The sequence below is a fragment of the Dromiciops gliroides genome, chromosome 3 (assembly GCF_019393635.1).
Source record: "Dromiciops gliroides isolate mDroGli1 chromosome 3, mDroGli1.pri, whole genome shotgun sequence".
In the NCBI taxonomy this organism is placed as follows: domain Eukaryota; kingdom Metazoa; phylum Chordata; class Mammalia; order Microbiotheria; family Microbiotheriidae; genus Dromiciops; species Dromiciops gliroides.
Genome location: NC_057863.1, coordinates 88,830,557 through 88,857,526, shown reverse-complemented (window position 1 = coordinate 88,857,526; position 26,970 = coordinate 88,830,557). Strand labels below are relative to the sequence as shown.

General features: G+C 39.2%; 1 protein-coding gene across 1 annotated transcript in view; it reads left to right on the top strand.

Annotated features, from left to right (window-relative positions):
* The first annotated feature begins 10,701 nt into the window (after positions 1-10,701).
* Positions 10,702-26,970, top strand: part of CDK15 (cyclin dependent kinase 15) — a 94,628-nt gene continuing 78,359 nt past the window's right edge. The window contains exons 1-4 of the mRNA XM_043996811.1: positions 10,702-10,830; positions 11,595-11,744; positions 11,922-12,016; positions 13,487-13,566. Of these exons, the coding sequence (XP_043852746.1) occupies positions 10,711-10,830; positions 11,595-11,744; positions 11,922-12,016; positions 13,487-13,566 (445 nt within the window). The 5' untranslated portion in view covers positions 10,702-10,710. The remainder of the gene's footprint in view (positions 10,831-11,594; positions 11,745-11,921; positions 12,017-13,486; positions 13,567-26,970) is intronic.

Genomic DNA, 26,970 nt, shown 5'->3' with positions numbered 1-26,970 from the left:
CTGCACCTTTTCTCTTTTTTATTTCTTTTTGAGAGCTGATTGTTAAACATTGACAAGTCCTTGGAAACAGTTCTCTAATGTGGTCATCAGGTAGTAGTGTTAGCCCAGGTCAATGTGGTTGCTTTATAGATGCACAGTTCTCGTGGTTCTAGAGTCAAACTAGTTTAACTTGTGCCTAATGGAAAATCCTTTTTGCTTCATGTCTATTCATTCTTCAGCTGAAGACTTCTAGTAAGGGGGAAGCCATACTCTTATAAAATATAACATACTTCACTTTTTGGACAATTTTAATTTTTAGAAGCCTATTCCTTGTCTTAGTAGAAAAACTGCCTCTCTACAACTCCTACCTTCCCCACTCACAAGTCCAAAATGTTTATATGCTCTTTCCCTGCACTGTTGCTTATAGAAAATTCCTCTGAGTGGTTCCCACACTTTAAATGTCATTTAAAAAGTTCACAAATGATAATATGATGGTTGTATTATTAACATTCTTGGCTTACAAAAATATATGATGACAAAAAGCTACCGTGAATTGAATAATGCTCCCCCCCCCGCATTTAAAAGTATTCAATTTTTCCCAATTATATGGAAAGGTAGTTTTCAACATTCATTTTTGTAAGATTTTGAGTTCCAAATTTTTCTCCTTCTCTTCCTTTCCCAAGACAGCAAGCAATCTGATATAGGTTATACAGTACTATCATGTTAAATCATATTTCCACATTAGTCATGTTGTGAAAGAAAAGATAGAGCAAAAGGGAAAAGTCATTAGAAAGAAAAGACCAAAAAAAGTGAAAATAATATGCCTCAATCTGCATTCAGACTCCATAGTTCTTTCTTTGGATGTGGAGAGCATTTTCCACCATGAGTCTTTTGCATTGTCTTGGATCATTGTATTGCTGAGAAGAGTTAAGTCTATCACAGTTGATCATCACACAATGTTATTGATACTGTGTACAATGTTCTCTTGGTTCTGCTCATTTCAGTTCATATTAGTCTTTCCAGGTTTTTCTTAAATCTGCCGGCTCATCATTTCTTACAGCCATTCCCCAGTTGATGGACAGCACCTCAATTTCTAATCCTTTGCCACCATAAAAAGAGCAGCTATAAATATTTTTGCATATGTGGGTCCTTTCCCCTTTTTAATAATCCCCTTGGGATACAGACCTAGTAGAAGTATAGCTGGGTCAAAGGGTATGCACAGTTTTTTTTTTTTAATTTAAAAAAAATTTTTTTAGTGAGGCAATTGGGGTTAAGTGACTTGCCCAGGGTCACACAGCTAGTAAGTGTTAAGTGTCTGAGGCTGGATTTGAACTCAGGCACTCCTGACTCCAGGGCTGGTGCTCTATCCACTGCGCCATCTAGCTGCCCCAGTATGCACAGTTTTATAGCCTTTTGGACATGGTTCCAAATTGCTCTCCAGAATGGTTGGATCAGTTCACAACTCCACCAATTTTCCCACATCATCTTCAACATTGATACCTTTCCTTTTTTGTTATATTAGCTAATCTGATAGGCGTGAGGTGGTACTTCAGAGTTGTTTTAATTTGCATTTCTCTAATCAATTAAGTAATGCTTTTAAATGAGTTTGCATTTTATTTTAATTAATTTCAAACACTTAATTGGGGGGGGGACAATTGGGGTTAAGTGACTTGCCCAAGGTCACACAGGTAGTAAGTGCCTGATTTTTACTTAGGTCCTCTTGACTCCAGGGCCAGTGCTCTATCCAGTGCACCACCTAGGTGCTATATAAATGCTTTTATTATTATTATTTTAATTATTTGTTATTTTTTCACCCCTTTGGATTTGCTTCTCTACATGTACTGTGACAGAAAGAAGGATAAAGAGATAGAGTGACTGCTGGGGAGGGCACTGAGGTAATGCACACCCAATCCCAATTATATATATATATATATATATATATATATATATATATATATATAAGATGTTTGTAAGTCAGGTGTTTGTAACTTTGGTCTGGTGGTATTTTAATTTGTGTATTGTACAGTATGGCCCAATGGATTGAGAGCGACTCTTAGAACCTAAAAGGCCTGGGTAAAGTTCCATCTTTGTGTGACTCTGAACAAGTCACTGGACCTTTCTGATCCCCAGCTGACTCTAAGGTTCTAATTGACAAAGTGGGTCTCATGATCCTCATTGGTTGGAAGAGAATCCTCAGCTGGAGTTCCCTGTACCAGTGAAATCACAGGTTATGCTCCCTGAATTTGAATGTAATTAATATAATGTTTTTAAAGGTGTTGTAAACTGGGGGCATTTTTAGTATGGTAAGCAATGCCTCACTCCAAAAAAGAAAGGTAGCATCTGACCAGGACACTTTGAGGATGGAAGAGCCCAGCTTGACACAGCCACAATCAGTTGGTACACTCCTGCAGGACAGGGTGAATTTCTATGCATTTCAACAAGAAATAACAATGTGGTACTTCATAATAATATCTACCATTTATAAAGCACCTATTATGTGTCAGGTACTATGCTAACTGTCTTAACAATTATTATCTCATTTGATCTTTACAACAACCCTGGGAGGTAGGTATTATTATTATTATTATAATTTTACAGATGTGAATACTGAGGCAAATAGAGGTTAAGTGACTTGCCCAGGTCCACATAGCTAGCAAGTGTCTAAGGTTGGACTTGAACTCAGGTTCATGACCTGATGCTCTATCTACTGTGACCCCAACCTGCCAAGTTGTATAAAACTAAGTTGGTAGGGGCAGCTAGGTGGCACAGTGGATAGAGCACTGGCCCTGGAGTCAGAAGGACCTGAGTTCAAATTCAGCCTCAGACACTTAACACTTACTAGCTGTGTGACCCTGGGCAAGTCACTTAACCCCAATTGCCTCACCAAAAAAACCCCCAAAACAAACAAAAACAGAAAAAAACCTCTAAGTGGTATGTTTCTTTAGTGAACAGCATAAGATAGACTACTTTTTTTTTGTGTAATGAATTATGGCCCAGTAAGCAAACTCTATTGTGCTGTGTTATGGTATTAGATATACTTCAGAAAAGACTGAGGGACATGGGATCCAGGAATTTCCTTTCCCCTTCAGTCTCAGCAATGTAGGTATGTTCCCCTTTGTAGAGGGGAAAAGAGAGCACATTATTTTATGTTGTACAATCAGCAAACTGATTTAGTATTCATAGCTAATTTTCTCTTTTCACACAAGGCTGTTATAGAGACATGTTACATTCCCATTAATCTGTCAGAAAGAAAATAATAATTGTATCCATAGGACCTGTTATATGAGTTGGCAGTACCTTGGGGCAACTTCAGCTGTACAACACCGAAGGAGGCCTGGGCCATACTGGAGAAAAGAAGGAACTAGACACTGAGCAATAATCAATCAATCAATCAAATCAGCATGAATTAAGTGCTTACAATATGCCAGACATTGTAGGAAGACAAAGATGCAATCATCCCTACCCTAAAGGCTCTTAGAATCTAGCTGGGGGAGGGAGATTAGAGAAGATGGCTGACTACAGGCAGCAACCAGCTATGCTCTCCCAATATTCCCCTCCAAACAACTTTTTTTTTTTTTTTTTTTTTTTTGCTGGGCAATGAGGGTTAAGTGACTTGCCCAGGGTCACACAACTCGTAAGTGTCAAGTGCCTGAGGCCGGATTTGAACTCAGGTCCTCCTGAATCCAAGGCCAGTGCTTTATCCACTGTGACATCTAGCTGCCCCCAAACAACTTTAAAATAACTACTCAAACCAAATTTTGGCATGGCAAAGTCAATAGAATGTCAGAGTGAGACATTTCCCAGCCTAAGAAAACTTTGGGTTGGGAAGAGAGGTCTGTGATACTGGGGTGGGGGCTGGCCCAGAGTCTGACAGTAGCATTAGTGTTGGGCCTTGGAGGCAGCTCTGAGAGCAGCAGCAGCAGCTTTGGGAGCTCTCATCCCAGAGATGCTAAGGGGGTAGGACACTGGTCAGAAAAATATCACATGGGACCCTTTGCTAGCACTGGGTTGCCTCTGATGCTGACTGACAACTCTGTTACCTATACACAGTTCTGGGTTGCAGTTTAGGGACAGAGAAGATTGCTTTTGACTCTAACAGATAAGCAAGGAACCTGTTTGCAGTTCCAAGGCAGAGAGGGATACTAATACTTGTGCCTTCAAGAGAACAGGGGGGCAGCTAGGTGGCTCAGTGGATAGAGCACCGGCCCTGGGGTCAGGAGTACCTGGGTTCAAATCCGGCCTCGGACACTTAACACTTACTAGCTGTGTGACCCTGGGCAAATCACTTAACCCCAATTGCCTCACCAAAAAAAAAAAAAAAGAGAGAGAGAGAACAGGGGACCTGGTCACAGTCCCAGGAGAGGAGCACAAGTGCTTGTAGCTACAGAGGAGAGGGGCCCTTCCTGAGTAAGGACCAGAGTGTGGACCAGGAGCGCAATGGCTACACATTTCCCCAGATCACACCACTTTGGAGGCAATAAAAAATTATAAACCCCAAAAGTTAGCTCTGAAAAGAGCAGCACAAAAAAGTCTAAAACTTGGGACAGTGCCTCCCTACCCCCAGGTGAGCAGAGCTAAACTTTAACATAAAGTTCAAAGTCAAGAAATAGGCTGGGGAAAATAAGGTAACAAAAAAGGAACTTGACCATAAGATTCTACCATGGGGGCAGAGAAGACCAAGATAAACTCAGAATAAGATGACAATGTAAAAACAACTATAAGCAAAGTCCCAAAGAAAAATGCTAATTGGATCCAAAGCCCAACAAGAATTTGTGGAAGTGTTAAAGCAAGCAAAAAGAGTGCTAGAGGGAAAAATGGGAAAATAAATTACTGATGCAAAAAGAAGTATGAAAAAACAATTAAGAGCTTGGTACAAGAGGCATAAAAATATATAATTTAAAAACCTCTTTAAAGAGCAGAATTGGCCAAATGGAAAACAAGATACAAATGCTCAATAAAGAAAATCATTCCTTAAAAATTAGAATTGGGCAAGTGGAAACTAATGACTCTACAAGACATCAAGAAACAATAAAATAAAGTCAAATGAATGAAAAAAATGGAAGAAAAAACAAAATATCTCATTGGAAACAACTATCCTGGAAAACAGATCCAGGAAAGATAATTTAAGAATTATTGCACTACCTCAAAGCCATGATTAAATAAAGAACCTAGACATCATATTTCAAGAAATTATCAGGGAAAAGTGCCTTAATATCTTTGATCCAGAGGGCAAAATAGAAATTGAAAGAACCCATTGATCACCTCCTGAAAGAGATCCCTAAATGAAAACTCCCAGCAATATTATATCCAAGTTCCAAAATTCCCAGATCAAGGAGAAAATATTGTAGAAGCCAGAAAGAAACAATTTAGATATAATGGTGCCATAGTCAGAATACAAGATTTAGCAGGTTCCACATTAAAAGAGCAAAGGGCTTGGAATGTGACATTCTGGAAGTAGAGGATGAACTGGATGGGGAGAGACTTGAGGCAGGGAGATCAGATAGAAAGTTAATGCAATAATTCTGGCAAGAAATGATGAGGACCTGAAATAGGGTGGTAACTATAAGAATGGAGAGAAGGGGTGAAGAGATTTTGTGGAGGTAGAAATAAGATGTGAAAAGTAAATAGATGCATTAAGTGAATGAGAGTAAGGAGTGAAGGATGATGGTGGGTATTCCAGGATCCTTCTATTCTTAACTAACATGTGCTTTTCTCAGTGTGTTGGCCAGTGGCAAGATAACTATCATTCTTCCACAGGGATTGTTTACAAGTCTCCTTATCTGTTCATGAGATGCCTTATTTGACCTGACAGTGCTCTCAGTACTAAAACATGGAGTCTGGCTGTACTTTTTCTTTGTAGTCTGAGTCCTTAGCACTATGCTGGGTACATATTAAGTGCTTAATGAGTGCTTATTGATTGATTAATTGATTTCTGTATTCTCTTGGTGTTATGTAACATTACATTTGTCTTTAACTGTTCTGACGCACAATAGGTCAATAACATTTTTGAAGGTGAAAGTTAGATTGTAGGGAAAGTCTAGATAATAGTCTGGGATTGGGAACAATCATTGGGACTATAGGTGTTGAGGCTGAAGACTTGGGCCTGGCAGCTTAAACATTGAGCACTCAATCCAATTCAACATATATTTATTGAGCACCTACTATGTACAAGGCACTATATTATACGGTGGGGATATAAAAGCAAAAAGAGAAACCACTCTTATCCCCCAGGAACTAACATCCTACAGGAGATGTACAATATGTAATAGACAAACAATTTATGGAATTAAATAGCATTAAAACCAGACAAAAGGGAACACTGTTATAATTTTAATGTCCAATCTGGGCTCTGAAGAAGAGATGAGAAAATGCTCTTTCCTTCCTTCATCAAATAGGATGGAGGATGGGGATCAAGCATGGAACATGGACTATACTGGCTTTTCTCTTCTCTTTCATTTTTATTTTTTGTTACAAGGAGATCTATAGGTAGGGGAGAGGGATATATTTAAAAGTGAAGGTGATGTAAATACAAAAGCTATCATTTAGAGGGACTGGGGAGGGCTTAGTAGGAGAGACAGTGCCTGGATTGAACCTTTAAGAAAGATAAGGTATTCTGAGAGTTGAAGATGGATGCATGTCAGGCCTCTGGAGAATGGCTTGTACAATTGCAAGGTGGAGGGAACTAGAATGTTGAATTAGGAAAGAGATAGCTAGTAGTCTGGTTTGGGGGGAGTGCAGAGTACATGAAGGGGAGTAATCTAAAATAAGACTGGAGCTGGAGTTTAGTGGCAGACTATGAAGGGTTGTAAATGCCGGTCTAAGAATTTTGTGTTTTAACCTAGAGTTGATAGGCAGTCACCGAATGGAATATTATTACAGCAGCTGTGTAGAGGATGGATTGAGATGAGACAAGAGACTAGAAACAGGAAGAGCAATTGGGAGGTAATTATGAGACACAGGGAGAGAGACAGACAGGCAGACACAGAGACAAGGACAGAGAGACAGAGAGAGACAGAGACAGAGAGATTGAGAGAAAGACAGAGACAGAGATAGAGAGACACAGAGAGAGGGCGACAGACCCTGAACTGGAATGATGCTTGTGTGAATGTAAGGGAGGGGATGAATGACAGAGATTTTGTGGTTATAGAATGGAAAAGATTTGAGGAGAAGGGAAATTGAAGAGTTGGAGATGATTTCAGTATTATAAACATGATTTCTGGAAGAATGGTGGTACTCTCCTCTAAAGTGAGAAAATCTGAAGGAGGAGCAGGTTTGAGAAGAAGATGATCAGTTCAGTTTTGGTCATGTTGAGTTTGAGCATCAGCACATGGGTTATCCAAGTGATCATGTCTAATAGACTCCTGGACTGGAGTTTAGAAAAGAGATAGGGAGTGAATATATAGATTTGGGAAGGGGAGGGAGAAAAAAGAGAGAAGAGGAGGATCCAAGATAGAGCCTTGGGAGATACCCATGGTTAGGTGGTGAGAGATGGATGGTGATAACTAAAGCAGACAGAGAGTATGTGAACAGATCTGGAGGGGGAAGCCAGGGGAGTTTAGTGTGATGAAAGACAAGAGAAGGGGAGAACATGCAAGAGGAGGGGTTGGTTAATAGTGTCTACAAAGGGGTTAAAAAATAGACAAAGTCTGAGAAAAAGCCCATCGGATTTAATAGCTAAGAAATAAATGATAATCTTTGAGAGAGTAGTTTCAATAAAGTGCTTGGATATGAAACCAGATAGCAAACGGTAGAGAAGTAAATGAGTCATGAGGAAGGACAGGTACACAGAACAGACAATTCTTTCTAGAAGCTTGGCAGTGAAAAAGAAGAGGGATATGAGATGATTGCTTGAGGAGATGTAAGGGTCAAATGAAGTGTTTTTTGTTTGTTTTTAAGGGGATGGGGGATGACCTAGGCATGTTTACAGGCATCGAGGAAGGAGCCAAGGAGGATGGTGAGGATGACTCAAGATTGAGGGCTGGTAGGGCCTGAATTGGAAGCTAGATGGCACAGTGGATAGAGTGCTGGGCCTGGAGTCAGGAAGACTCATCTTCCTGACTTCAACTCCGACCTTGGATACTTACTAGATGTGTGACCCTGGGCAAGTCACTTAACCCTATTGTCTTCAGTTTCCTCATCTGTAAAATGAGCTGGAGAAGGAATGGCAAGCCACTCCATTATCCTTGCCAAGAAAACCCCAAATAGAGTCACAAAAAAGTCAGACACAACTGAAATGACTCAACAACAACAACACCAGGACAAACAAGAAAGATTTACCCGAGCCTAAGACAGGGTGGCATTCTCTGGGAAAATAGGAGAGATGATGTATCACCTTGCTCTACATAACATGTCCCTTTAATTATCATTAGTGAGTATTATTCTTTCCTCAGGGAAGTGGATGTGGAAAATAATTATAGGAATTTTTGAATCACATTTATTATGATAGTAATTTTTTTTTTTTGCTGAGGCAATTGGGGTTAAGTGACTTGCCCAGGGTCACACAGCTAGTAAGTATCCAAGGGTCTGAGTCCGGATTTGAACTCAGGTCCTCCTGAATCCAGGGCTGGTGTTCTGTCCACTGCACCACCTAGCTGCCCCATGATAATAATATTAATAATAAAAGTTAGCATTTCCATAGTGTTGTATGATTTGCAAAGCACTTTACATATATTGTCTCATTTGATACTTACAACAAGCCTATGAGGTAGGTGCTGTTATTATCACCATTTTACAGATGAGGAAACTGAGTTTGAGAGAAGTTACGTGACATAGCTAGTCAAGTGTCCAAGGCAGGATTTGAACTCAAGTCTTTTGGGCTCCAAGTCGAATGGTCTATTCACTGCAACCTGTGGCTGGCACATTAACATTATTCAAGTAATAATTAAATGATATTAGCAGTACATAACTGTAAATGCTTACTAAAATATAAAACAGCTATTAAGAGAGGCAATGCTGGATCAGATATCAGAGGATCTGGGTTCAAATCCTCCCCCTATTAACCTGTAACCTTGGTAAATCGCTTTCTCTCTCTTGGCCTTGGTTTCCTTTTTTATTAAATGAGAAGATTGGACCAGATGATCTTTAAGGTCCTTTCCAGCTCTAAATTAGTGATCCCATGATTTTAAAAATTGTAGATGCTGATTCTGTTTTATGTAGTACTATTGATTGTCAGCAGAGGGCACTGTTAGCAAAGCAAAATTGAAATAAAAAATTCAGGAAGAAGGAGGTAGTTTAGGAATTGTACTCTGTTGTTTTTGCATGGAATAAATTTATTTCATATCTCAGCACACCATATTTTGAAGCCTATTTTAAATTACAGTCTAAAATAATTCCAATACTTCAAATATCTATGATAAAATCGTTGACGTACAGTAAATACTCAGCTAGGAGGCACCATGAATGGTATTGGACTTGGAATATGGAAGACCTGAGTTCAAATTCAAACATTTACTAACTGCATGACCCTGGACAAGTCATTTAAACTCAACCTCTGTTTCCTCCTCTGCAAAATGGAGATAATAACAGCCCCCTAAATACTGGTTGTTGTGAAGATTGAATGAGACAACATGCATAAAGAACCTTGTAAACCTTTAAGATAAGTACTAGAAATTATTATTCTTGATGTCATTATGTGATTTTTCATTATAGAATATTTTTGTTTGCAAAGAGATGAAATTGAGGATCACCCAGAGGTCCTCCTGAGAGGTGAATGGTGGGCACCCAGAAGGGTAGGGCAGATGTCAAACTTGTGCCTGCAAAACTCCCAAGTGTGGCCAGAACCAGATTAAAATGTAATTGGGATCGGGGCAGCTAGGTGGCGCAGTGGATAGAGCACCAGCCCTGGATTCAGGAGGACCTGAGTTCAAATCTGACCTCAGACGCTTGACACTTACTAGCTGTGTGACCCTGGACAAGTCACTTAACCCCAATTGCCTCACCAAAAAAAAAATGTAATTGGGAAATGTTTAAGAAAATAAATAAAAATACAATATAACCTAGATAATGTTATTTTTAATTTTTGAAATCTATATATTGCCAATAGGGACCCATCTCTATTTGGGTTTGACATCGCTGCTAGAGGATTGTTGTTCTGTTCTTTCGGTCATGTCCAACTCTTTGTGACTCCATTTGGGGTTTGCTTGGCAAAGATACTGGAGTCATTTGCCATTTCCCTCACCAGTTCATTTTACAGACGAGGAAACTGAGACAAACAGGGTGAAGTGACTTGCCCAGGGTCACACAACTAGTAAGTGTCTGAGGCCAGATTGAACTCAGGAAGATGAGTCTTCCTGACTCCAAGCCCAGCACTTTATCCACTGCAGCGCCTCCTAACTGCTCTATCATGAGTACACATCATTATAATTAACAAGAATATACACTTTAAAGCAAAGAGCCTGGGTGTAGAGAGGCCGCAGGCTTCTGGTAAATGTGGCCAGAACTTTCACACTGCCAGATTCTCTGAAAAGTGTCTAAGCATCCTCATGCCTCCACTTTGTTTTCAGATAAGCACATATGAATCCATCCATAGAGCAGCCTTCCGGAGAGATCGCTCCCTGCATTGATGGAGAGAAACTGCTGAAGTCATGAGGCTGCTTCAGGCAGGGACCTCGTGTGAGTCATATGAAAACTCCGGCATTACTGACTTCTGGCAAAAGAGGAGTGAGCAAAGAGCCGATAGGAAGAAGGGGAGAATCGTGCATTTGTCCTCCCCCCACCCTCACCTAATCGGCTATGGGGCAGGAGCTGTGTTCAAATGCTCTCCACCCAGGATGCAGCTGCTACCGCTCAGAGGGAAGAGATGCTCACAGCTGCCGGAGGAGCCAGCCTATGCCAGGAGATTCTGCATTAGAGGTATTTTTTCTTCCAGCCACTAGCATCTTTCTCAAAAATCTATTACTCAAATGAGTAGCAATCAGTCTTGCCCTCCGTGGATAAAGCTGAATTTTCTGCGGTTGGTTTAAACTGACAAAAGCAAATTCTTTTCTAGAGCCTCATAGCAGATTTGTGGCCGTGGGTTGTTTTGTTTTGATCAGACTTGAGCATGTTTTTGTAAAATGAGTTAGGTACTAATCCCAAGCTTTGGGGGGCTGTGCTCAACTCCCTTGACATGAATTACAGTGAGGACTTCTTATCTTTAAATCTCTGAGCTAGTGCATTACAGTATCAAATTGCAGAAAGAGAAAGTCAGAGAGCTGCAGCAGTTGGTGAATTAGAATTGGAGTTAGCACCCTGTGAGAATGGGAGATATTGATCATTCAATCTCTGGTGGGCACCTGAGTTTAGTAATGTCCATGCTAGAAGAATTGAGTAGGCATGACTGGTCAGTTTGGGTAAGGAGAGAGTGAAATAGGGAAGGCATCAGTCATTGTGCCTCAGATGACCGTAAGTGCAAAGGATGTGTTTTTAAATGGAGGCTGTTTCTTAAATAAAAGCTTTGGTGTTTTGGCATCTGCCATCATGGGTTTTTAGGAATCTGGCTGTCAGGAGAGGTTAAGCTTTGAGGAGTTCCTGCCAGGCATCTTAGGTGAAAAGTCAGGCAAGCAAAGAAAAGGAAAATGTCATTGACTTTGGAATCTTGCCTTTGCATTCATTCACTTTCTTTATGTTCCTTTCAGCTAACAGACCTAAGAGAAGCATCACGCTCCATGACTTCACTGCATCCCAAGGGATCACATGCATCCCAGGCCCGGAAGTTTAGGAGTAAAAGGCCAAGGAGCAACAGCGATTCTTTCCAAGAAAAAGACCTTGAACAAGGTTTTCCATGGGTGAGTGAGCAGCTGAGTTGATCGCAGTGAATTTAGTTGTAGTTTTGTCTAGGGATGTTGGTTATTACTTGAAGGACAATTACTAGGTATTCCCCAAAAGCTCAGGTGGGCAATTGTTCTCTAATTTCCCCATGAAAATGTCAGAACTAATTTCCCTTCCTCCTTTGTTCAAAACAGAGGAAGAACCTTCCTTTTGGAGCTGCCTCATCATACTTGAATTTGGAAAAGCTAGGTGAAGGCACTTATGCCACAGTCTACAAGGGAATCAGCCGGTGAGTGACTAGCATCTATATTTATGAAGCTAGGTGCAGCAGTAAAGTAAGCTAAGTGGTTTGCTCAGGGAGTTCACTTTATTTAGGATCTGATCAGGATGCCATGCTTAAGAATTGCATGTTTATTGTTTAAGGGACTCTTGGCCCAAGTCCTTTTTGGAATGAAGAGCAGTATGTCCAGAAAAAGAAATCAATGCTATACCCTCTCCACCCAAATCATTTTTACTAGCCTGACTTTCCCTTGGCAAAAGTGTCTTATTTTGGGGTAGTTACATAGATTGTCGATTTTCTCTGGCACTGCAGTCTTGGTTCACTGTTTCTGTGCATGAAGGTGAGTTGGTATTGGCAAGAGCCACAAGATCAGAGGATCAAAGACTTAGACCCAGAAGGGCTCTAAGGGGTCATCTGTTTGGTCTAATCCTATCATTTTATATGTAAGGAAACATATATCTTGGCTTGGCCAAGATCACACAGATCCTTGGACCACAAATCCATGGCTCTTAAATCCCCATACCCAAATCACAATAATAGACACCCTTGACCAAATCCTTCACATGCTTGCTTCATTATTCCACTTTGCATATATAGATATAACCTAAGTCAACTTGAGTATATGATGCTTCTACACGAAGATTATAGAGTACAATTCTGCCTACCTAGGAATTAGGTGCTGTTTTTTGTAAGACACTCTGTTATGTATACATATGGAAAGCCATGAGATATTAAATTCCAATTGATTTGTTGATATCTTTTCCCCCAAGATGTTTTTTTTAAAAGACCTTAAAATAAGGAAAAATCAAAGTTCATATTTTGTTGAAACTTTAATTAAAATATTTAATATAAAATTATATATGGCCATGTCATGTTTTTTTAATTTAGTCCTTGTGTTAGTTATGTACTTTTATGAAACACTCCAGAGTTTGAAGAACAACTAGGCTTATAGCATACATGTTATTGTTATTATTGTTTGTCTGTTCCCAAAGAGGACCATGAAATCAGGTGATGTCATGATTTCTACTGAATTGGATTTAAGTGAGGGAGGGCTGTGCAAGATCACCAACCTCACTCTCTCCTCCAGAGCCATCTGGGTCCAGTGGCAAGGTATATATCAGGATGACTGGAGATGGCCCCAGATGTTTCAGGCAATTGGGGTTAAGTGACTTGCACAGGGTCACACAACTAATAAGAGTCTGAGGTGAGATTTGGACTCAGGTCATCTGGACTCCAGGGCCAGTGCTCTATCCACTGTGCCACCTAGCTGCTCTGCCTTGAATACATGTAGGATATGTTTAAAAACCTTTAAGAAAAGCTTGGAATGATCAGAACCATAGACTCTCCAAATTGGAAAGAACTTTCAAGGCTGTAACAATCATTTGGGGTCAAGTCTGAAGTTTGGGAATACATTTTTTTTCATATAAGGTTTTGCTGATGACCATCTGAATAAGTGTGTGCTTCTTCCCACTGTTGCAGAATAAATGGTCAACTCGTGGCTTTAAAAGTCATCAGCATGAATACAGAAGAAGGGGTACCTTTCACAGCCATTCGAGAAGGTAAGGAATGCAACATACCTGACAGAAGGACATCTATTTTAAAATATTTAAGGGGGTTGAAATTCTATTAAGTCCATTTAATAAAATAACACTGCTGTTTAACATCTCATATTCAGTATTTTCACAGTGACTTTATACTTCATTCCCCTCACCCCCCACCCCCCCACTTGCAGCAGCCTTCTTGGATAAGATGTATTTTATTGATTATGAATAAAGAAAGAAAAGAGGGTATTGAAAGATCGTATTTCTTGACCAACACCATCCATATCGATAAGTAGTTATTGAACATCTATTATGTGCCTAACATTGTGCTAGGCAGTATGACTTTGTTTTTCACGACACTAGAAAATATTTGTAATCCTGAAAATTTAGCCATCCATGTTTTGTTTATTGTTGCCATTTATGTATGTGTGTATATGTGTATGTATGTGTTTGTGCTTGTCTTCATGCATGTATATTGTGGGTAACATAAATGTTCACTTTTTAATCCGTCTCTAGAACATCATCTAATTAGTAAAAGTGGAAAGATACCTTTGTAGTCCCAACTTTTAATTGTATGACTAGCCTTCCAGTCATTCTGCTTCTCAGTGTGAGTTGTATGTAAGGATAATTGCATTTATCTACCATCATGTATTACCCAGATAGCTCTTATAAAGCTCTTTGGGAGGAAGCAATCAATATTTTAGTTTTGTGTTTCTAGCTTCCTTCTTTCTTTCCTTTTCTTCTTGGTGGCAGGTTGTTAGCCACTGAGACAAATGATGATTCATAATTTTTTTTTTAAAAAACCATTACCAAGATGGTATTGATGTGCTGAAAATAAATGAACAAAAATAAATGCACTCTATTTATTTATATAACCTATCTTAACACTTTGTTTCCCATTTGGATAGGAAGTAAATTGCTAATAGTCCTAGTATCCCTTTCAATTAGAACCCATAGAAACAAGGTTGCCATGGAATCATTAGTCTCTACTCACTCCACTTACCACTCTGCTCTTTTGGTTTAAACCTTGTGCAAAAAAAATTTGAGTAAAATAATTTAGAAAGTGGGTTTGTAGTACCAAGGAGCAATAGTCCAGCACAGCCACAGTACAGCTGCTGACCAACCTGTACAGCAGGATACCTTTGTAAGTTTCATCTGCAGGACTAACATTTTCTCCATGCCTTTCTTAAGTCTAGATGGTCAACAAAACAATTCATTAAGCCCATATCTGTAGGTTTGCTCATTTCTGAGGTGTTCATGTTCATGCTAAAAACTTAATGATCTGTTTGCTTGTGAGCCAGATCAACCTGCTTTCAGCACACTTCTTTCTGGTTGACAGTCAAATTTGATGCCATTTTCTAAATTCTTTGAGAGCACCTAAAATATAATTATGTTACTGAAATCTTTTGGTTTTTTTTGGGGGGGGCTAGGACCTGTGACTACCTGGTAAGGAATCCCTGCTTTACCATGAAGACCTGAAATAATAATAATAATTATAATAATTATTATTATTTTGTGAAGCAATTGGGGTTAAGTGCCTTGCTCAGGGTCACACAGCTAGTAATTGTTAAGTGTCTGATTCTGGATTTGAACTCAGGTCCTTCTGAATCCAGGGCCAGTCCTCTATCCACTGTGCCACCTAGCTGCCCTGAGACCTGAAATTATTATACAACTTATAAATCTATAAGTTAAATTTACATAGAGCACTGAAAAAGCTTAAGTGAGTTGTCCAGGGTCCTAGTCAATCAATGATTAAGCACCAGTTTTGTGCCAGGCACTGTGCTAGCATTTAAGGTTTACAAAGCCTTTACAAATATTATCTCATTTAATCTTTTTTTTTGGGGGGGGCAATGAGGGTTAAGTGACTTGCCCAGGGTCACACAGCTAGTAAGTGTCAAGTGTCTGAGGCTGGATTTGAACTCAGGTCCTCCTGAATCCAGGGCTGGTGCTTTATCCACCGCACCACCTAGCTGCCCTTATCTCATTTAATCTTTACAACAATCCTGGAAGATAGATGCTATCACGATCCCTGTTTTACAGATAACATAGGTTAAGTGACTTATCCAGGGACACACAGCTAGTAAGTATCAGAGATGGCATTTGAATTCAGGTCTTCCTAACTCCAGATTCAGTCTTCTATCTACTGAGCCACCTTTGCCTCTCTGCCTGCTAGATGCTAGGGATCCATACAAAAAGGTGAAACAATCCCTGTCCTCAGAGAATTTACATTCTATCAAGAAAGAAAAAAATACATACATAAAGAAATATATAGAAAATAAATGAAAGGCTTTTTTTTTTTTTTAGTGAGGCAATTGGGGTTAAGTGACTTACCCAGGGTCACACAGCTAGTAAGTGTTAAGTGTCTGAGGCCAGATTTGAACTCAGGTACTCCTGACTCCAGGTCCGGTGCGTTATCCACTGCACCACCTAGCTGCCCCTGGCAATTTTTTTTTTTTTGAAGGAGGAGGGCACTAGCAGCTGCGGGATCAGAGAAGACTTCATCTAGAAAGGGATACTTAAGCTGAGCTTTGAAGAAAACAAAGGACTGAAATATGGAGGCAAGGAGCCAGAATTGACGAATAGGTAAGACAAAGGCATAGAGATAGGCAATGTATGAGAAACAGCAAGAAGGCCAGTTTGGCTGTGCCATAAAGTACAGGAAGGGAAGTAATGTATAGAATAAGACTCAAAACCTAGGTGGGGGCTAGGTTGTAAAGAACTTCAAATGCCACATGGGTAAGGTTATATTTGATTCTAGAGACAACAGGGAGCAAGAGAGTGACACGGTCAGACCCTAGGAAAACCAGTAACTATTTATTAACTATGTACTATGTGGAGAGTACTCATAGGAGTTTTGTGAAGAAAGCAAATTGTCAACTTGAAAGTGCTGTGTAAATCTGAATTATGATTGTTTAATGAATACCTTTGCTTTGTATTAGTTTAAAAATCACAAGCAAACAACACATTATGGTTTGTAGGATGATTTAAATGGATGATTTAAAAATATTTCCTTCTACCAGTATTTTTTATAATAAGAACAGTCAACATTCATGTAGTTCTTTAAAGCTTAGAGGGTAATATATGTGTGTATGTATATGTATTTACATGTATATGAATATATATGTGTGTGTGTGTGTGTGTGTGTGTATGTGTGTGTGTGTGTAATTTGGTTCTTACAACTGCCCTGTGAGATAGGGGTTATTATTATCCTTATTTTATGGGTAAGAAAACAGAGGCTTGAGAAGCTAAGTAACTTATCCAGAAAATACAAAATAAACAGAGTATTTTCATGCGTAAAGTAGGTCAGAGGCAAAGGCTTGTAGATGAAATGGCAAATCTCTCTTAAGTACAGTTTTCTAACCTCCTCTAAAGTGCTGATCTGATCCCTCATTATGCCATGAAGGTGACCCTTCATTCTTGAAAGTGATGCCAACAAAGCATAAGCTTTGGCAGATCCTACCCAGCTGCAAAAACTGTGAGTCTGGACCAGTGATGGACTGTCTGTTGCACAAGGACCAGCGTAGAAAAATTCAGACAAACTCATCTGCAGATTGGCTTGCAGGGTGGAGATTTTTTTTCTGCCATAACAACTCTGGAAGACCATCTATTAATAGGGATTATGGTCTTCATTGGTGGAAAGAATACCATCACTGGTGATATTCCAGATCCTAGAAGGACTGAATTTGAAGTGATCATCAGCATAACAAGCTATATTACAAAGAAGGAGCGCCCTAATTAAGGGAAGCATTCCCCTTGAAAAGATATGAGGCCTCATTTAAAAATTTTGGCATTGCCCCATTTTTCCTAAAAAAAAAAAAAAAAAAGAGCTTTAAGGTTGTGAGATCAGACAAACAGGAGGTTAAATGAGAAGGGCTGGGAACTAAAAGCAGTACAGCTGTGGTTCATTACCTGAAATCCAGGGTCACTAGCATAAAGAGAGCAGCAGAAAATACAACATGCACTTTCTCTAGCCCATGGAAGGCATGATTTCTAAGCAGAAAATTCAAAGAGTTATGCACCCTCTTTAAAAAGCCTTAAGCAGGAATTTTCCTGAACAGCCTTGCTGTTCTTTTACCATGGAAGGCAGAAGTTTATTGAGTAGGATTTCACTCCATTTATGGGGTCTTTGGATATTGGCACAGATTATATATCATTTTATTGGGTTGGTCACTTAAGTTAGTATTAGTTTTCATTTGATTTTAGGGTACAATTAACACCATAAGGAGTAATAATAGTCAATTCCCTGGGCAGCATTATCTGTGCCAATGGAAAAGAATAGTGGCCCAAATGATTTCAAAACCACAGCTTGTCCCAGAGCCAAATAGAAATAATTTGGGTAGCAAATATGTGTTGGGCTTTTTTTTTCAATTAGGAGACTTATTCTCCTAATTATTAATTTTAATATTAGCCTGAGTAAACTATATTAAATCAACTGACACCGGGGAAAGGTGACCCAGGCTGATGTCTATCAGGGATTTTAAATTTTCTATGAGTTATTCACACATGAATAATGAAGATTGCTTGCTTTGTAGAATTGGTTGCCTGATTACATCATTAGTTGACCTTTGGGGTCACTTTCAAGATGTGTATTATTTTAAAGATATCACTGTGATGATCAACCTTTTTTCTTTGTTGAAAGTAACATCCACATAGAATTTGTAGTGAATTGGTTCCATTTATTTTATTTTTTTGAAAAACTCAGGAATTGGATAACTTCTTGTTTATTAAATTCATAAATGCTTAGTTCAAGTACGTTTTTTTAGCAATACTTTAAAAAAAATGAAAACTGAGCCAATAGACAAAGTACTAGAAGTTAGCTGCAAAAGGTAGGAAAAAACATCTTAAAGAGAAATCAACCCCGCATATCATGAAAGCATTGGTTCTGATTCTATTCCATGGTAGCAACAATAATGGGTTTAAAAATAAAATGGAATTTCTGCCAATGATCTCTATCAGTAGTCTCTGGTGTAAAGCCTTAAAATTGTTCCCGATCTGTATAGGGAAAAACTAAGCCAGAAAAGGGTTAAGGAACTTACCCAAGGTCATAGAATGAATTGAATCACTAATTGAATCCAAAAAAGAATTTATAACAGTAGGGCATAATGGAAAGGACCCAGAGAACCTGGGTTTGAATCCCAGTTCTGCTACTTGCTCTCTGTATAACCATGAGTAAATCATTTAACCTCTTTGGGTTTCATTTTCCTCACCTATAAAATGAGAAGTTTGAGGGGATTCTAGGTCTCCTTCCGGCTCTAAATTGTGTTAGATGAGATTGAATCTCTAGGAATTAAAAAAAATAATAATAGTGCATGTTCATATGTATATAGTATACATACATATATACATAGGTATATATCAGCCCTATAGAAGATCAGATCATTTCAGAAGGGTGGCATAATAGAGGCTTTGAAAAAATTAAGATTTGAAATATCTTTTTCTTTATATGTATCTGGCATTTTTATCTTTGGTTGGCATGTATATTCTTCATTATTTTGATTTGTGATACTTCAAATAGAGGAACTCGAGTTTGTAGTCCCCCTGAAGCTTTTATTATTCAACTCCCACTGGAAAAACCGAGAATTGACTACATTTATTGTTTCCAGCAACTAAATCCATTCTGCACTACAGTCACAAATGATGTCCCTTGACTCAAGTTGGAAAGGTTTTGAAAAGGGAGACTAAAAGAATCTAAGTCCAATGTAACTTTATTGGAAAATCAGTTGACTTCTGAATACTTTATTGGTAATATAGAAAGAGGAAAAAAAACTCCTTCCTTCTACCCTTTACCTGCCTAAAAGAGGTTAAGCTCAAGCTCTAGAAGCCTTTTTTTTTTTTTTTTGGCGGGGCAATGGGGGTTAAGTGACTTGCCCAGGGTCACACAGCTAGTATGTGTCAAGTGTCTGAGGCCAGATTTGAACTCAGGTCCTCCTGAATCCAGGGCCGGTGCTCTATCCACCTAGCTGCCCCTACAAGCCTTTTTTGATCTGTTGCATTCTATTGGTTTTCTCTGGCATTCATTTTGATGCCCAGAACATCCTCACAATCATAAGTGACCATAATTTGTCATGAATATCAATCATCTATCTAAAGGTCCTAAAGTGAACACTTTGAAAAAAGAAGGAAGTAGATGTTTTATGTGAGTATCATCTGTGCCTGAAGGGCCAGGCCTACAGGTAGGTCACTTAAGCTCACTTTATATGGGACACTTCAAATATTAAAAAAAAAAAAAAAATCTCTTAGGGGCAGCTAGGTGGCGCAGTGGATAGAGCACCGGTCCTGGATTCAGGAGGACCTGAGTTCAAATCTAGCCTCAGACACTTAACATTTACTAGCTGTGTGACCCTGGGTAAGTCACTTAACCCCCCCAAAAAAGAAAAAAAAATCTCTTAATGCCAGAAAATCCCACTCTCCTCAGAAGGCAGGTAAATTTTTCATGATAAATCAAGGCTCATGTTCATAGATCTCTGGTGACCACTAAACACATACTTCCATCTACTCTTTTTAGAGGCTAAAATGCTGTTCAAACTTTCACCAGTGGGGAGGGCACATTGTTTAAATTTTTTTTATGTTCTGTCCTGCCTCTGGGTGCCCTGGTGCCTTAGTATAGGGGACCTGGGAGAATTTCAGTTGCATGGGAACTAGGATACTCAAACTTTAAGGATTTTCTTCTTCATGGATGAATTGATTTTCTCAGCCCTCAGCTTGTTACTCTGCAGGCCACCATGTGTCCTGTTGTGAAAGTTTAGGAGTTAGCCTTGAAACAGAGCGACACAAAAACATGTCCTCCTTGCATAGGGATCAGCCCCCCACGTACCCCAGTCCCTCTGTGGTTCCATAAAGTAACCCAGTGCATTGCCCATGCACTTAGACAAGGCTTGTAGTTTTTGGGGTTTTCATCTGCTGCTCCACATGAATTCTCAACTAGACAGGCTCATTAAGCAGCATTTATTAAGGGTCCCTTGTGCTCAGAGGACCGTTTTAGCAATGAGGGGGGAGTTGACAAAGCAACCATAGACATGGTTCCTACTCTCAAAATGTTCCTAATCAAATGAGGGCGAGAAATGAAAAATCAGTAGATCACCTTCGTTAGAGGCAAGTCCTCTGATAACTCATTCCAGCTTTTGAAAGATTATGTAATCATCGTATGGGGTTACTCCAGTGATCGAAGTGATCCAAGCCAGCTTATTTCTGGGAAGGTTTTATTCAGGTGATGAATTCTGAACAGTGTTTTCAAGGTAGGAAGTGAATTTGTTTGATGAAGAAAGAAAAAAGGAGAGAGAAGCCCCCACATAGACCATTCTCCTTCTCTTTCAGCCCTAAGACCTTGCACAAGTTATTTTTTTTTTGAGGCAATTGGGGTTAAGTGACTTGCCCAGGGTCACACAGACAGTAAGTGTTAAGTGTCTGAGGCCGGATTTGAACTCAGGTCCTCCTGACTCCAGGGCCGGTGCTCTATCCACTGCGCCATCCAGTTGCCCCTGCACAAGTTATTACTTGTGCCTATGATGTACTCCCTCTTCACTTCCACCCCTTAGGAATTTCTATTCTTCAAAACTCAGAGCAAATACTACCTCCTGTGCCTCGTTTCTTTTTCTCTTGTTCCCCATTGGCTGTTGTTGCCTTCTCTTCCCCAGACACCTAGCATTTGCTTGGTAAATATTTTGTATCTATTTATGGGTATACAGGTAGATTGTAAACTCTTTGATGGCAGAGATTATTTCAGTTTTGGTCTCCCCATTCATTTCATATTCCCACTGCCTACCACAGTATCTGGCACATAGTATGAGCTTAATAAATTAATGCTCATTGATTATTTTATTTCCTGCAAGGTCCTAGGCCTTGACTCTTCTTTTATTATAAAGTTAGTTTACTCTGAATCCCTTATGAAGAAAACAAATATAACACATGGTTTACTTTTAAATTGGTGTATTGAATGGTTGAATGGAAAGGGGAAATAACTTGGAAGAAATAGATCATAAGGGGATCTTCTTTCTTTCTTTCTTTTTTTTTTGGTGAGGCAATTGGGGTAAAGTGACTTGCCCAGGGTCACACAGCTAGTAAGTATTAAGTGTCTGAGGCCGGATTTGAACTCATGTCCTCCTGATTCCAGGGCCGGTGCTCTATCCACTGTACCACCTAGCTTCCCCAAGATCTTCTTTCAAAGGCTGTCTAGTTGTTAAAGAAATTTCCACCTATTCACTGAAGGGGCCAATGAGTAAATACTGTTTTGTTCTCTGGCATTGAAAATTTAGCACTTAAGCATCATTAAAAGAAAGTTTCAGGTTCAATAAGATGCTACATTCTAGCTTGCCTCCCCAAATTAAGTCTTTAACCATAATAGCTTATATTTTATATGGTATTCGATGGTTACAGAAATGCCTTATATGCATTTATCATATAACTTCACAATAACCCTGGGAGATAGTTGGTATCTCTGGCCTCTGAGACCCAAGGTCTGATGCCAACTAGTTCTAATATGCCCTTGGGGAGGGGGGATGCCCTCTCAGAGACTCAACATTTGGAGTGTCATAACAGTCCTTTTTCCTAGATACAGATGTCTAGTTGAGGGGTGGAGTGGGGAGAGATGAAACATTATGGGCACAGAAAGAGGGACACATAGCATCTTGGAGATAAAGACATGAGTTAAAATACAGCCTCAGACACTTCACACTTACTAGCTGTGTGACCCTGGGCAAGTCACTTAACCCTCACTGTCCTACCAAAAAAAAAAAAAGAAAACAGTAGTGGTCAAGAGTAAGTGGTCAAGCCTGGACTGAAAACCCTGGTCTTCTCATTCCAAGATCAGTGCTCATTCTATAAATTAATACTGTAATAATAATATAAATAATAAATAGTATCAAATAATACTTAAAGTTTGGGGAGAACTGCCTCAACACCTATACACATTTCGGAGAAATCTGGGAAAGGATTTCACATATGCTTCATTGTATAATAAACCAGTTATTTTTTGACACAGTCTTAGACATGTCAGTTTTGAAAGATGTCATCTTTTAGTTATTTTCTCGTAGCTCATCTCATTAATATGTTAACTAATGGATATTGGCTGTTAATGATAAGCAACATAAGCATTTATTAAGTGCTTATTATGGGCCAGGCACTGTGCGAAGTGTTGGGGATACAAAGAAAAAGCAAAAATATTACCTGTCCTCCCGTAGCTTACATTCTAATAAAATAGATTTACCTCATTAAAACTATCTCAACAGTTTTTACCAAGCTTTATTAACAGACCCCGGAATCTTTTTTCTTCATTCATTCATTCTCTCTTTCATTAACAAATAAATAGTAAGTACTTACAATGTAAAATATTTTAGGAATCCTTACCTTCAATGAACTTACTTTCTAGTTAAGGATACAAGGTATAAACAAGTGAAAAGTTAAATAACAATACAATATACCCCCAATAGAGATGTCAGAAGGCATTATAGGCTGTAGTTACATAGTGGGATAGGCAAGTAAGTATGTGAATTTAAAGGATATGAGAAAATTCAATGCAGTCTGGATGAGTAGAAAGGCTTAATGGAGTAGGTCAGATTAGAATTTTGAGGAGTGAGTGGGATTTGGAGAAAATGGATAAGGGACTGCAGAATGGGGGAAATAGTGTAGCAAATGCTCAGAAGAAGGACTTTTGTGGCTTTTTCGAGGAGATAGTATACTCCACATACAAAATATTTAAATAAATAAATGGAGTCGAAAGTTTGTCTTGTTGAATAGTAGGAAGTAAGGCTAGAAAGCCTAGGGTAGAACCAGATATTAGAGAGCCTTGAATGCTAAACTAAGGAGTTTAGACTTTGCTTAAAGATAAAAGCTTTTGAGTTGAGGATTAATATAACAAAAGCCATATTTTTGAAAGATAATTCATGTGAGACCTCAGCTCAGACATCTCTTCATTTGTCACTTGGCTGAACTATCTTGAGACTTCTCCTACTGATTCTCCACCATGCCCCCACATCAGGTACCTCCCCACCATTACCCTCTTTTCAGCTTTCTTTTGCATTCTTGTCTTCCCCTGTTAGACTATAAGTTCCTTGAGAACAGGGATTGTCTTTCATTTTTTTTTCTCATATTTGAACTCCCAGCCGTTAGCACAATGCCAGGCACATACCAGGGAATTAATAAATGCTTATTGCCTGTCTGACTGATCCTACATCCCAGAGCCAGATTAGAGAGGGAAGAGTGGAAGCAAGAACACTATTCGAGAGACTATTATAATAAACTAAGTGAGATGTAGGGACCAGAAGGGTAATGGCAAAGGAAATGGAGATAATGGGAGGGATCTGAGAGACATGAAGAAGAGTAGACTGACTTGAATAAGTAGGCTCCTTTAGAAATCTCAGAATTATTACTTCCTCCCCTTGTCAGTTACCTCTCCCATTCTGACCCTACCCCCTCCAGTATATCCTTAGCTGTTTCTTTAATCATTCTACAGGTTCCCAGTGATTTCCTCTTCTTTTCCCCTTCATTATCATTCTTATGTTCTTATTTTCCCACATACTATCTTCTTCCTATGAAACCCTTATTTTCCTACATGGCCTCTGAGATGCCAGGGTAGAGGTGGTAGATCTGATGGTAAAGCAGGCTGGGGAGCGGGGAGCTCACTCTGTAAATGTCTTTATCCATTGGTAAGCTGTTGGAAGGGGGGAAATGGGGAGTTTCAGTAAAGTGTCAATAAGGAATCCAAACAGGGACCAGTGTGGTGCTCCTAGAAATCACTCTTCTCATCTATCCTTCTCCATCCCAGACTGGAGAACCTTGATTTTTTCATTCACTGTAGGTTCCTCATTTGTCCCTATTAACAATATTTACATATCTATAACATATATGTAAATGTCATAAATATCTTTATTTACAACCAACTTTGACCTGGCTAAATATGATTGCAAGGTGACCAAAATTTTTTGAGATATCCTGGAGGAGAAATCATTACTCCACTGCCACAAATGCCTCACTAGAGGTTGGATGCATCACTTACTTTTCCAAGACTAATTAATTTCTTCAACCTCTATTCATAGAGCTAGGTTTGATTAAGTCACCAGGGTTAGTGTCTGAAAATTTCTTTTACATAAAGGGAAATGGACAATTCATTGATGGAGGATGTGGGACACAAAATGGCAAAGCGGATATACAGTTTATTGGCTATACAGTGTCTGGTGGTAGGTGTTTTTCACTGCAGGAGCAGAAAACAAATTTTTGGTTTAGATTCTTTCCCTATTTTGGAAATGTGGAGATTTTGGAGGATTTGCTCAATTTAGGGCAGAGCAGGGGGAGGATAGCATCTTTCCCCCACTTAGAGGCAGGGGAAAAGGCTAACACCCAAAAGACATTGTGGAGAAAGAAATGACGAGTTCACAATTGATTGGATGTGTGGGACAAGGGATAGTGAGGAGTCAAAGATATCACTGATGGTGTAAATCTGGATAACTAGGAGGATAGCAATGCCCTTCAGTAATAGGAAAGGTCAGAAGAGAAGTGGATTATAGGGGGAAGAAGTAATGTCTGGTTTTGGATATGTGGCATTTGCGGAGCTTATGGGACATCTAGTTTGAAATGTCCAATAAGAAGCCAGTGTTGTGGAACTGGAATTCAAGAGAGACTAGGGTTGGATATATAGATCTGGGAAGCATCTGTTTAGAAATGATAATTGAACTCGTCAGAGCTGATGAGATCACATAGCGAAAGAATATAGAGAAAAAAGAGAAGAGGGACTAGAATAGAGCCAGATGTATGTAGAAGAGATGACTGTATGTTATTTGCCTCTGTCCTTTTTAATATCAGTTCTTTACCTCCCTCTACCCCGCCTCAATGGACTTATCTTGAGTTATTACTTATCCTCCTGGTTTGAGCAGCTTGCATCTTACTTAATGAGTGAAGCTAGGATGACTGGTTTTTAGATCCTAGGGATGGTTATGAATGAAGAAATATAGACTGTGGAGCACAGAGGGAGGGAAAATTTAAGTATTCAGAATCTGGGAGTTTTTCATCTGGTACTTAGATTCTTTTGCTGGAGATAACAGGCCTCATGGACAATATTATGAAGGGAATAAGACTGGTCACTACATAGAAGAAAATATAAGCCAAGAATATTTTTGTCCCTGAGGACTTTGGTGGTCCATGGCTAGGGTATCTGCTTTTTTAAAAAAAAAAAGTTATTTAAAAAAACACACAAAAACTTCTGATTTGACCTTGAAGAGCATGGTGGAAATAGCCCTATTTCTAAGGACCAGTTAAAGCTAAAAACTGGAAGCAGAGAGTCTCCATAGTTCTTTGTCTATGTCCACGTCTGTCAGTGGCAGGTGGGGACTACTTGTCCAATGTGGCAGAGACTGTGTGTTCAGCAGCCTACATGCAGAGCAGCATTCAGGAGAAACTACATTTCCAGAGTCCAGGTGATCAGGAACCAGTGGGGGCTACTTATCCAATAGAGTAGCATTCAATGGCAGAACTGTGTCTAGTAGAATAGGGTTCAGTGAACACCTTGGTGGAAAATAGCACGATGAGATGACATCACTAGAAGACATCAGTAGCCATCAAGCATCAATTGCCCTTCCAAATGAATGCCTTAGGCATATATCCTGTTCCCAAATGTTCTCTTAGTGTATGTCTTTCCATGTGAGTTCCCTATGGGTATCCATCCTTCCTACTGATGGTGTGGATATTTATGGGAAGGTGGGTCCTACTTAGGGGAAAATATTTGATTGCTGCTTTTCTTATGTCATGCTATGAAATGCTTTTTTGGGAACTAATCATGCCCTCTGGCTGACTATTAAAGGTAAACACATAGGTAGGGGCTCATGATTTATGGTTTTGAGTGGCTACAGATCCTCAAAATATCTATGTAAACATCTTTGAGGGACTCAAGCTACTAGTTGAGGGTAATGTCCTTAGGTTCCAAAATAGTTTTTTTTAATAGTTGTATACTGACTCTTCGCTGTATTATTTTGCTTTGTAAATAGCAAAACTTGTACATGTGGAACTGCTTGTTTCCTCCTTTATATTGGAAACATTTCAGAACTTATTCCCGGAGTCTGTGTGAATGAGCATAACAGGGTGTCATTTCTGGAAGGAAATTTTTATAAACAGTACTGTGAAGAAGACAGAAGTGGGAAGAAAGAAGAATATCTACTGGGGCAGGGTTGAAACCCATCTCACCAGGGGGTTGTTTGCAATTATTAATATTCTCTCTCAATCGATGCCCCAGATGTGGGACTTTCAGACAGTAATGTTCAGGCAGTTGTAAGATCTTTGCCCTTCTATAAATAAAGCAAACAAACATTTATTAAGTGTCTAATATGTTCTAGGCACTGTGCTAGGTGCTGGCAATAAAAAAGCCAAAAAGAAAGAAAGAAAGAAAGAAAGAAAGAAAGAAAGAAAGAAAGAAAGAAAGAAAGAAAGAAAGAAAGGAAG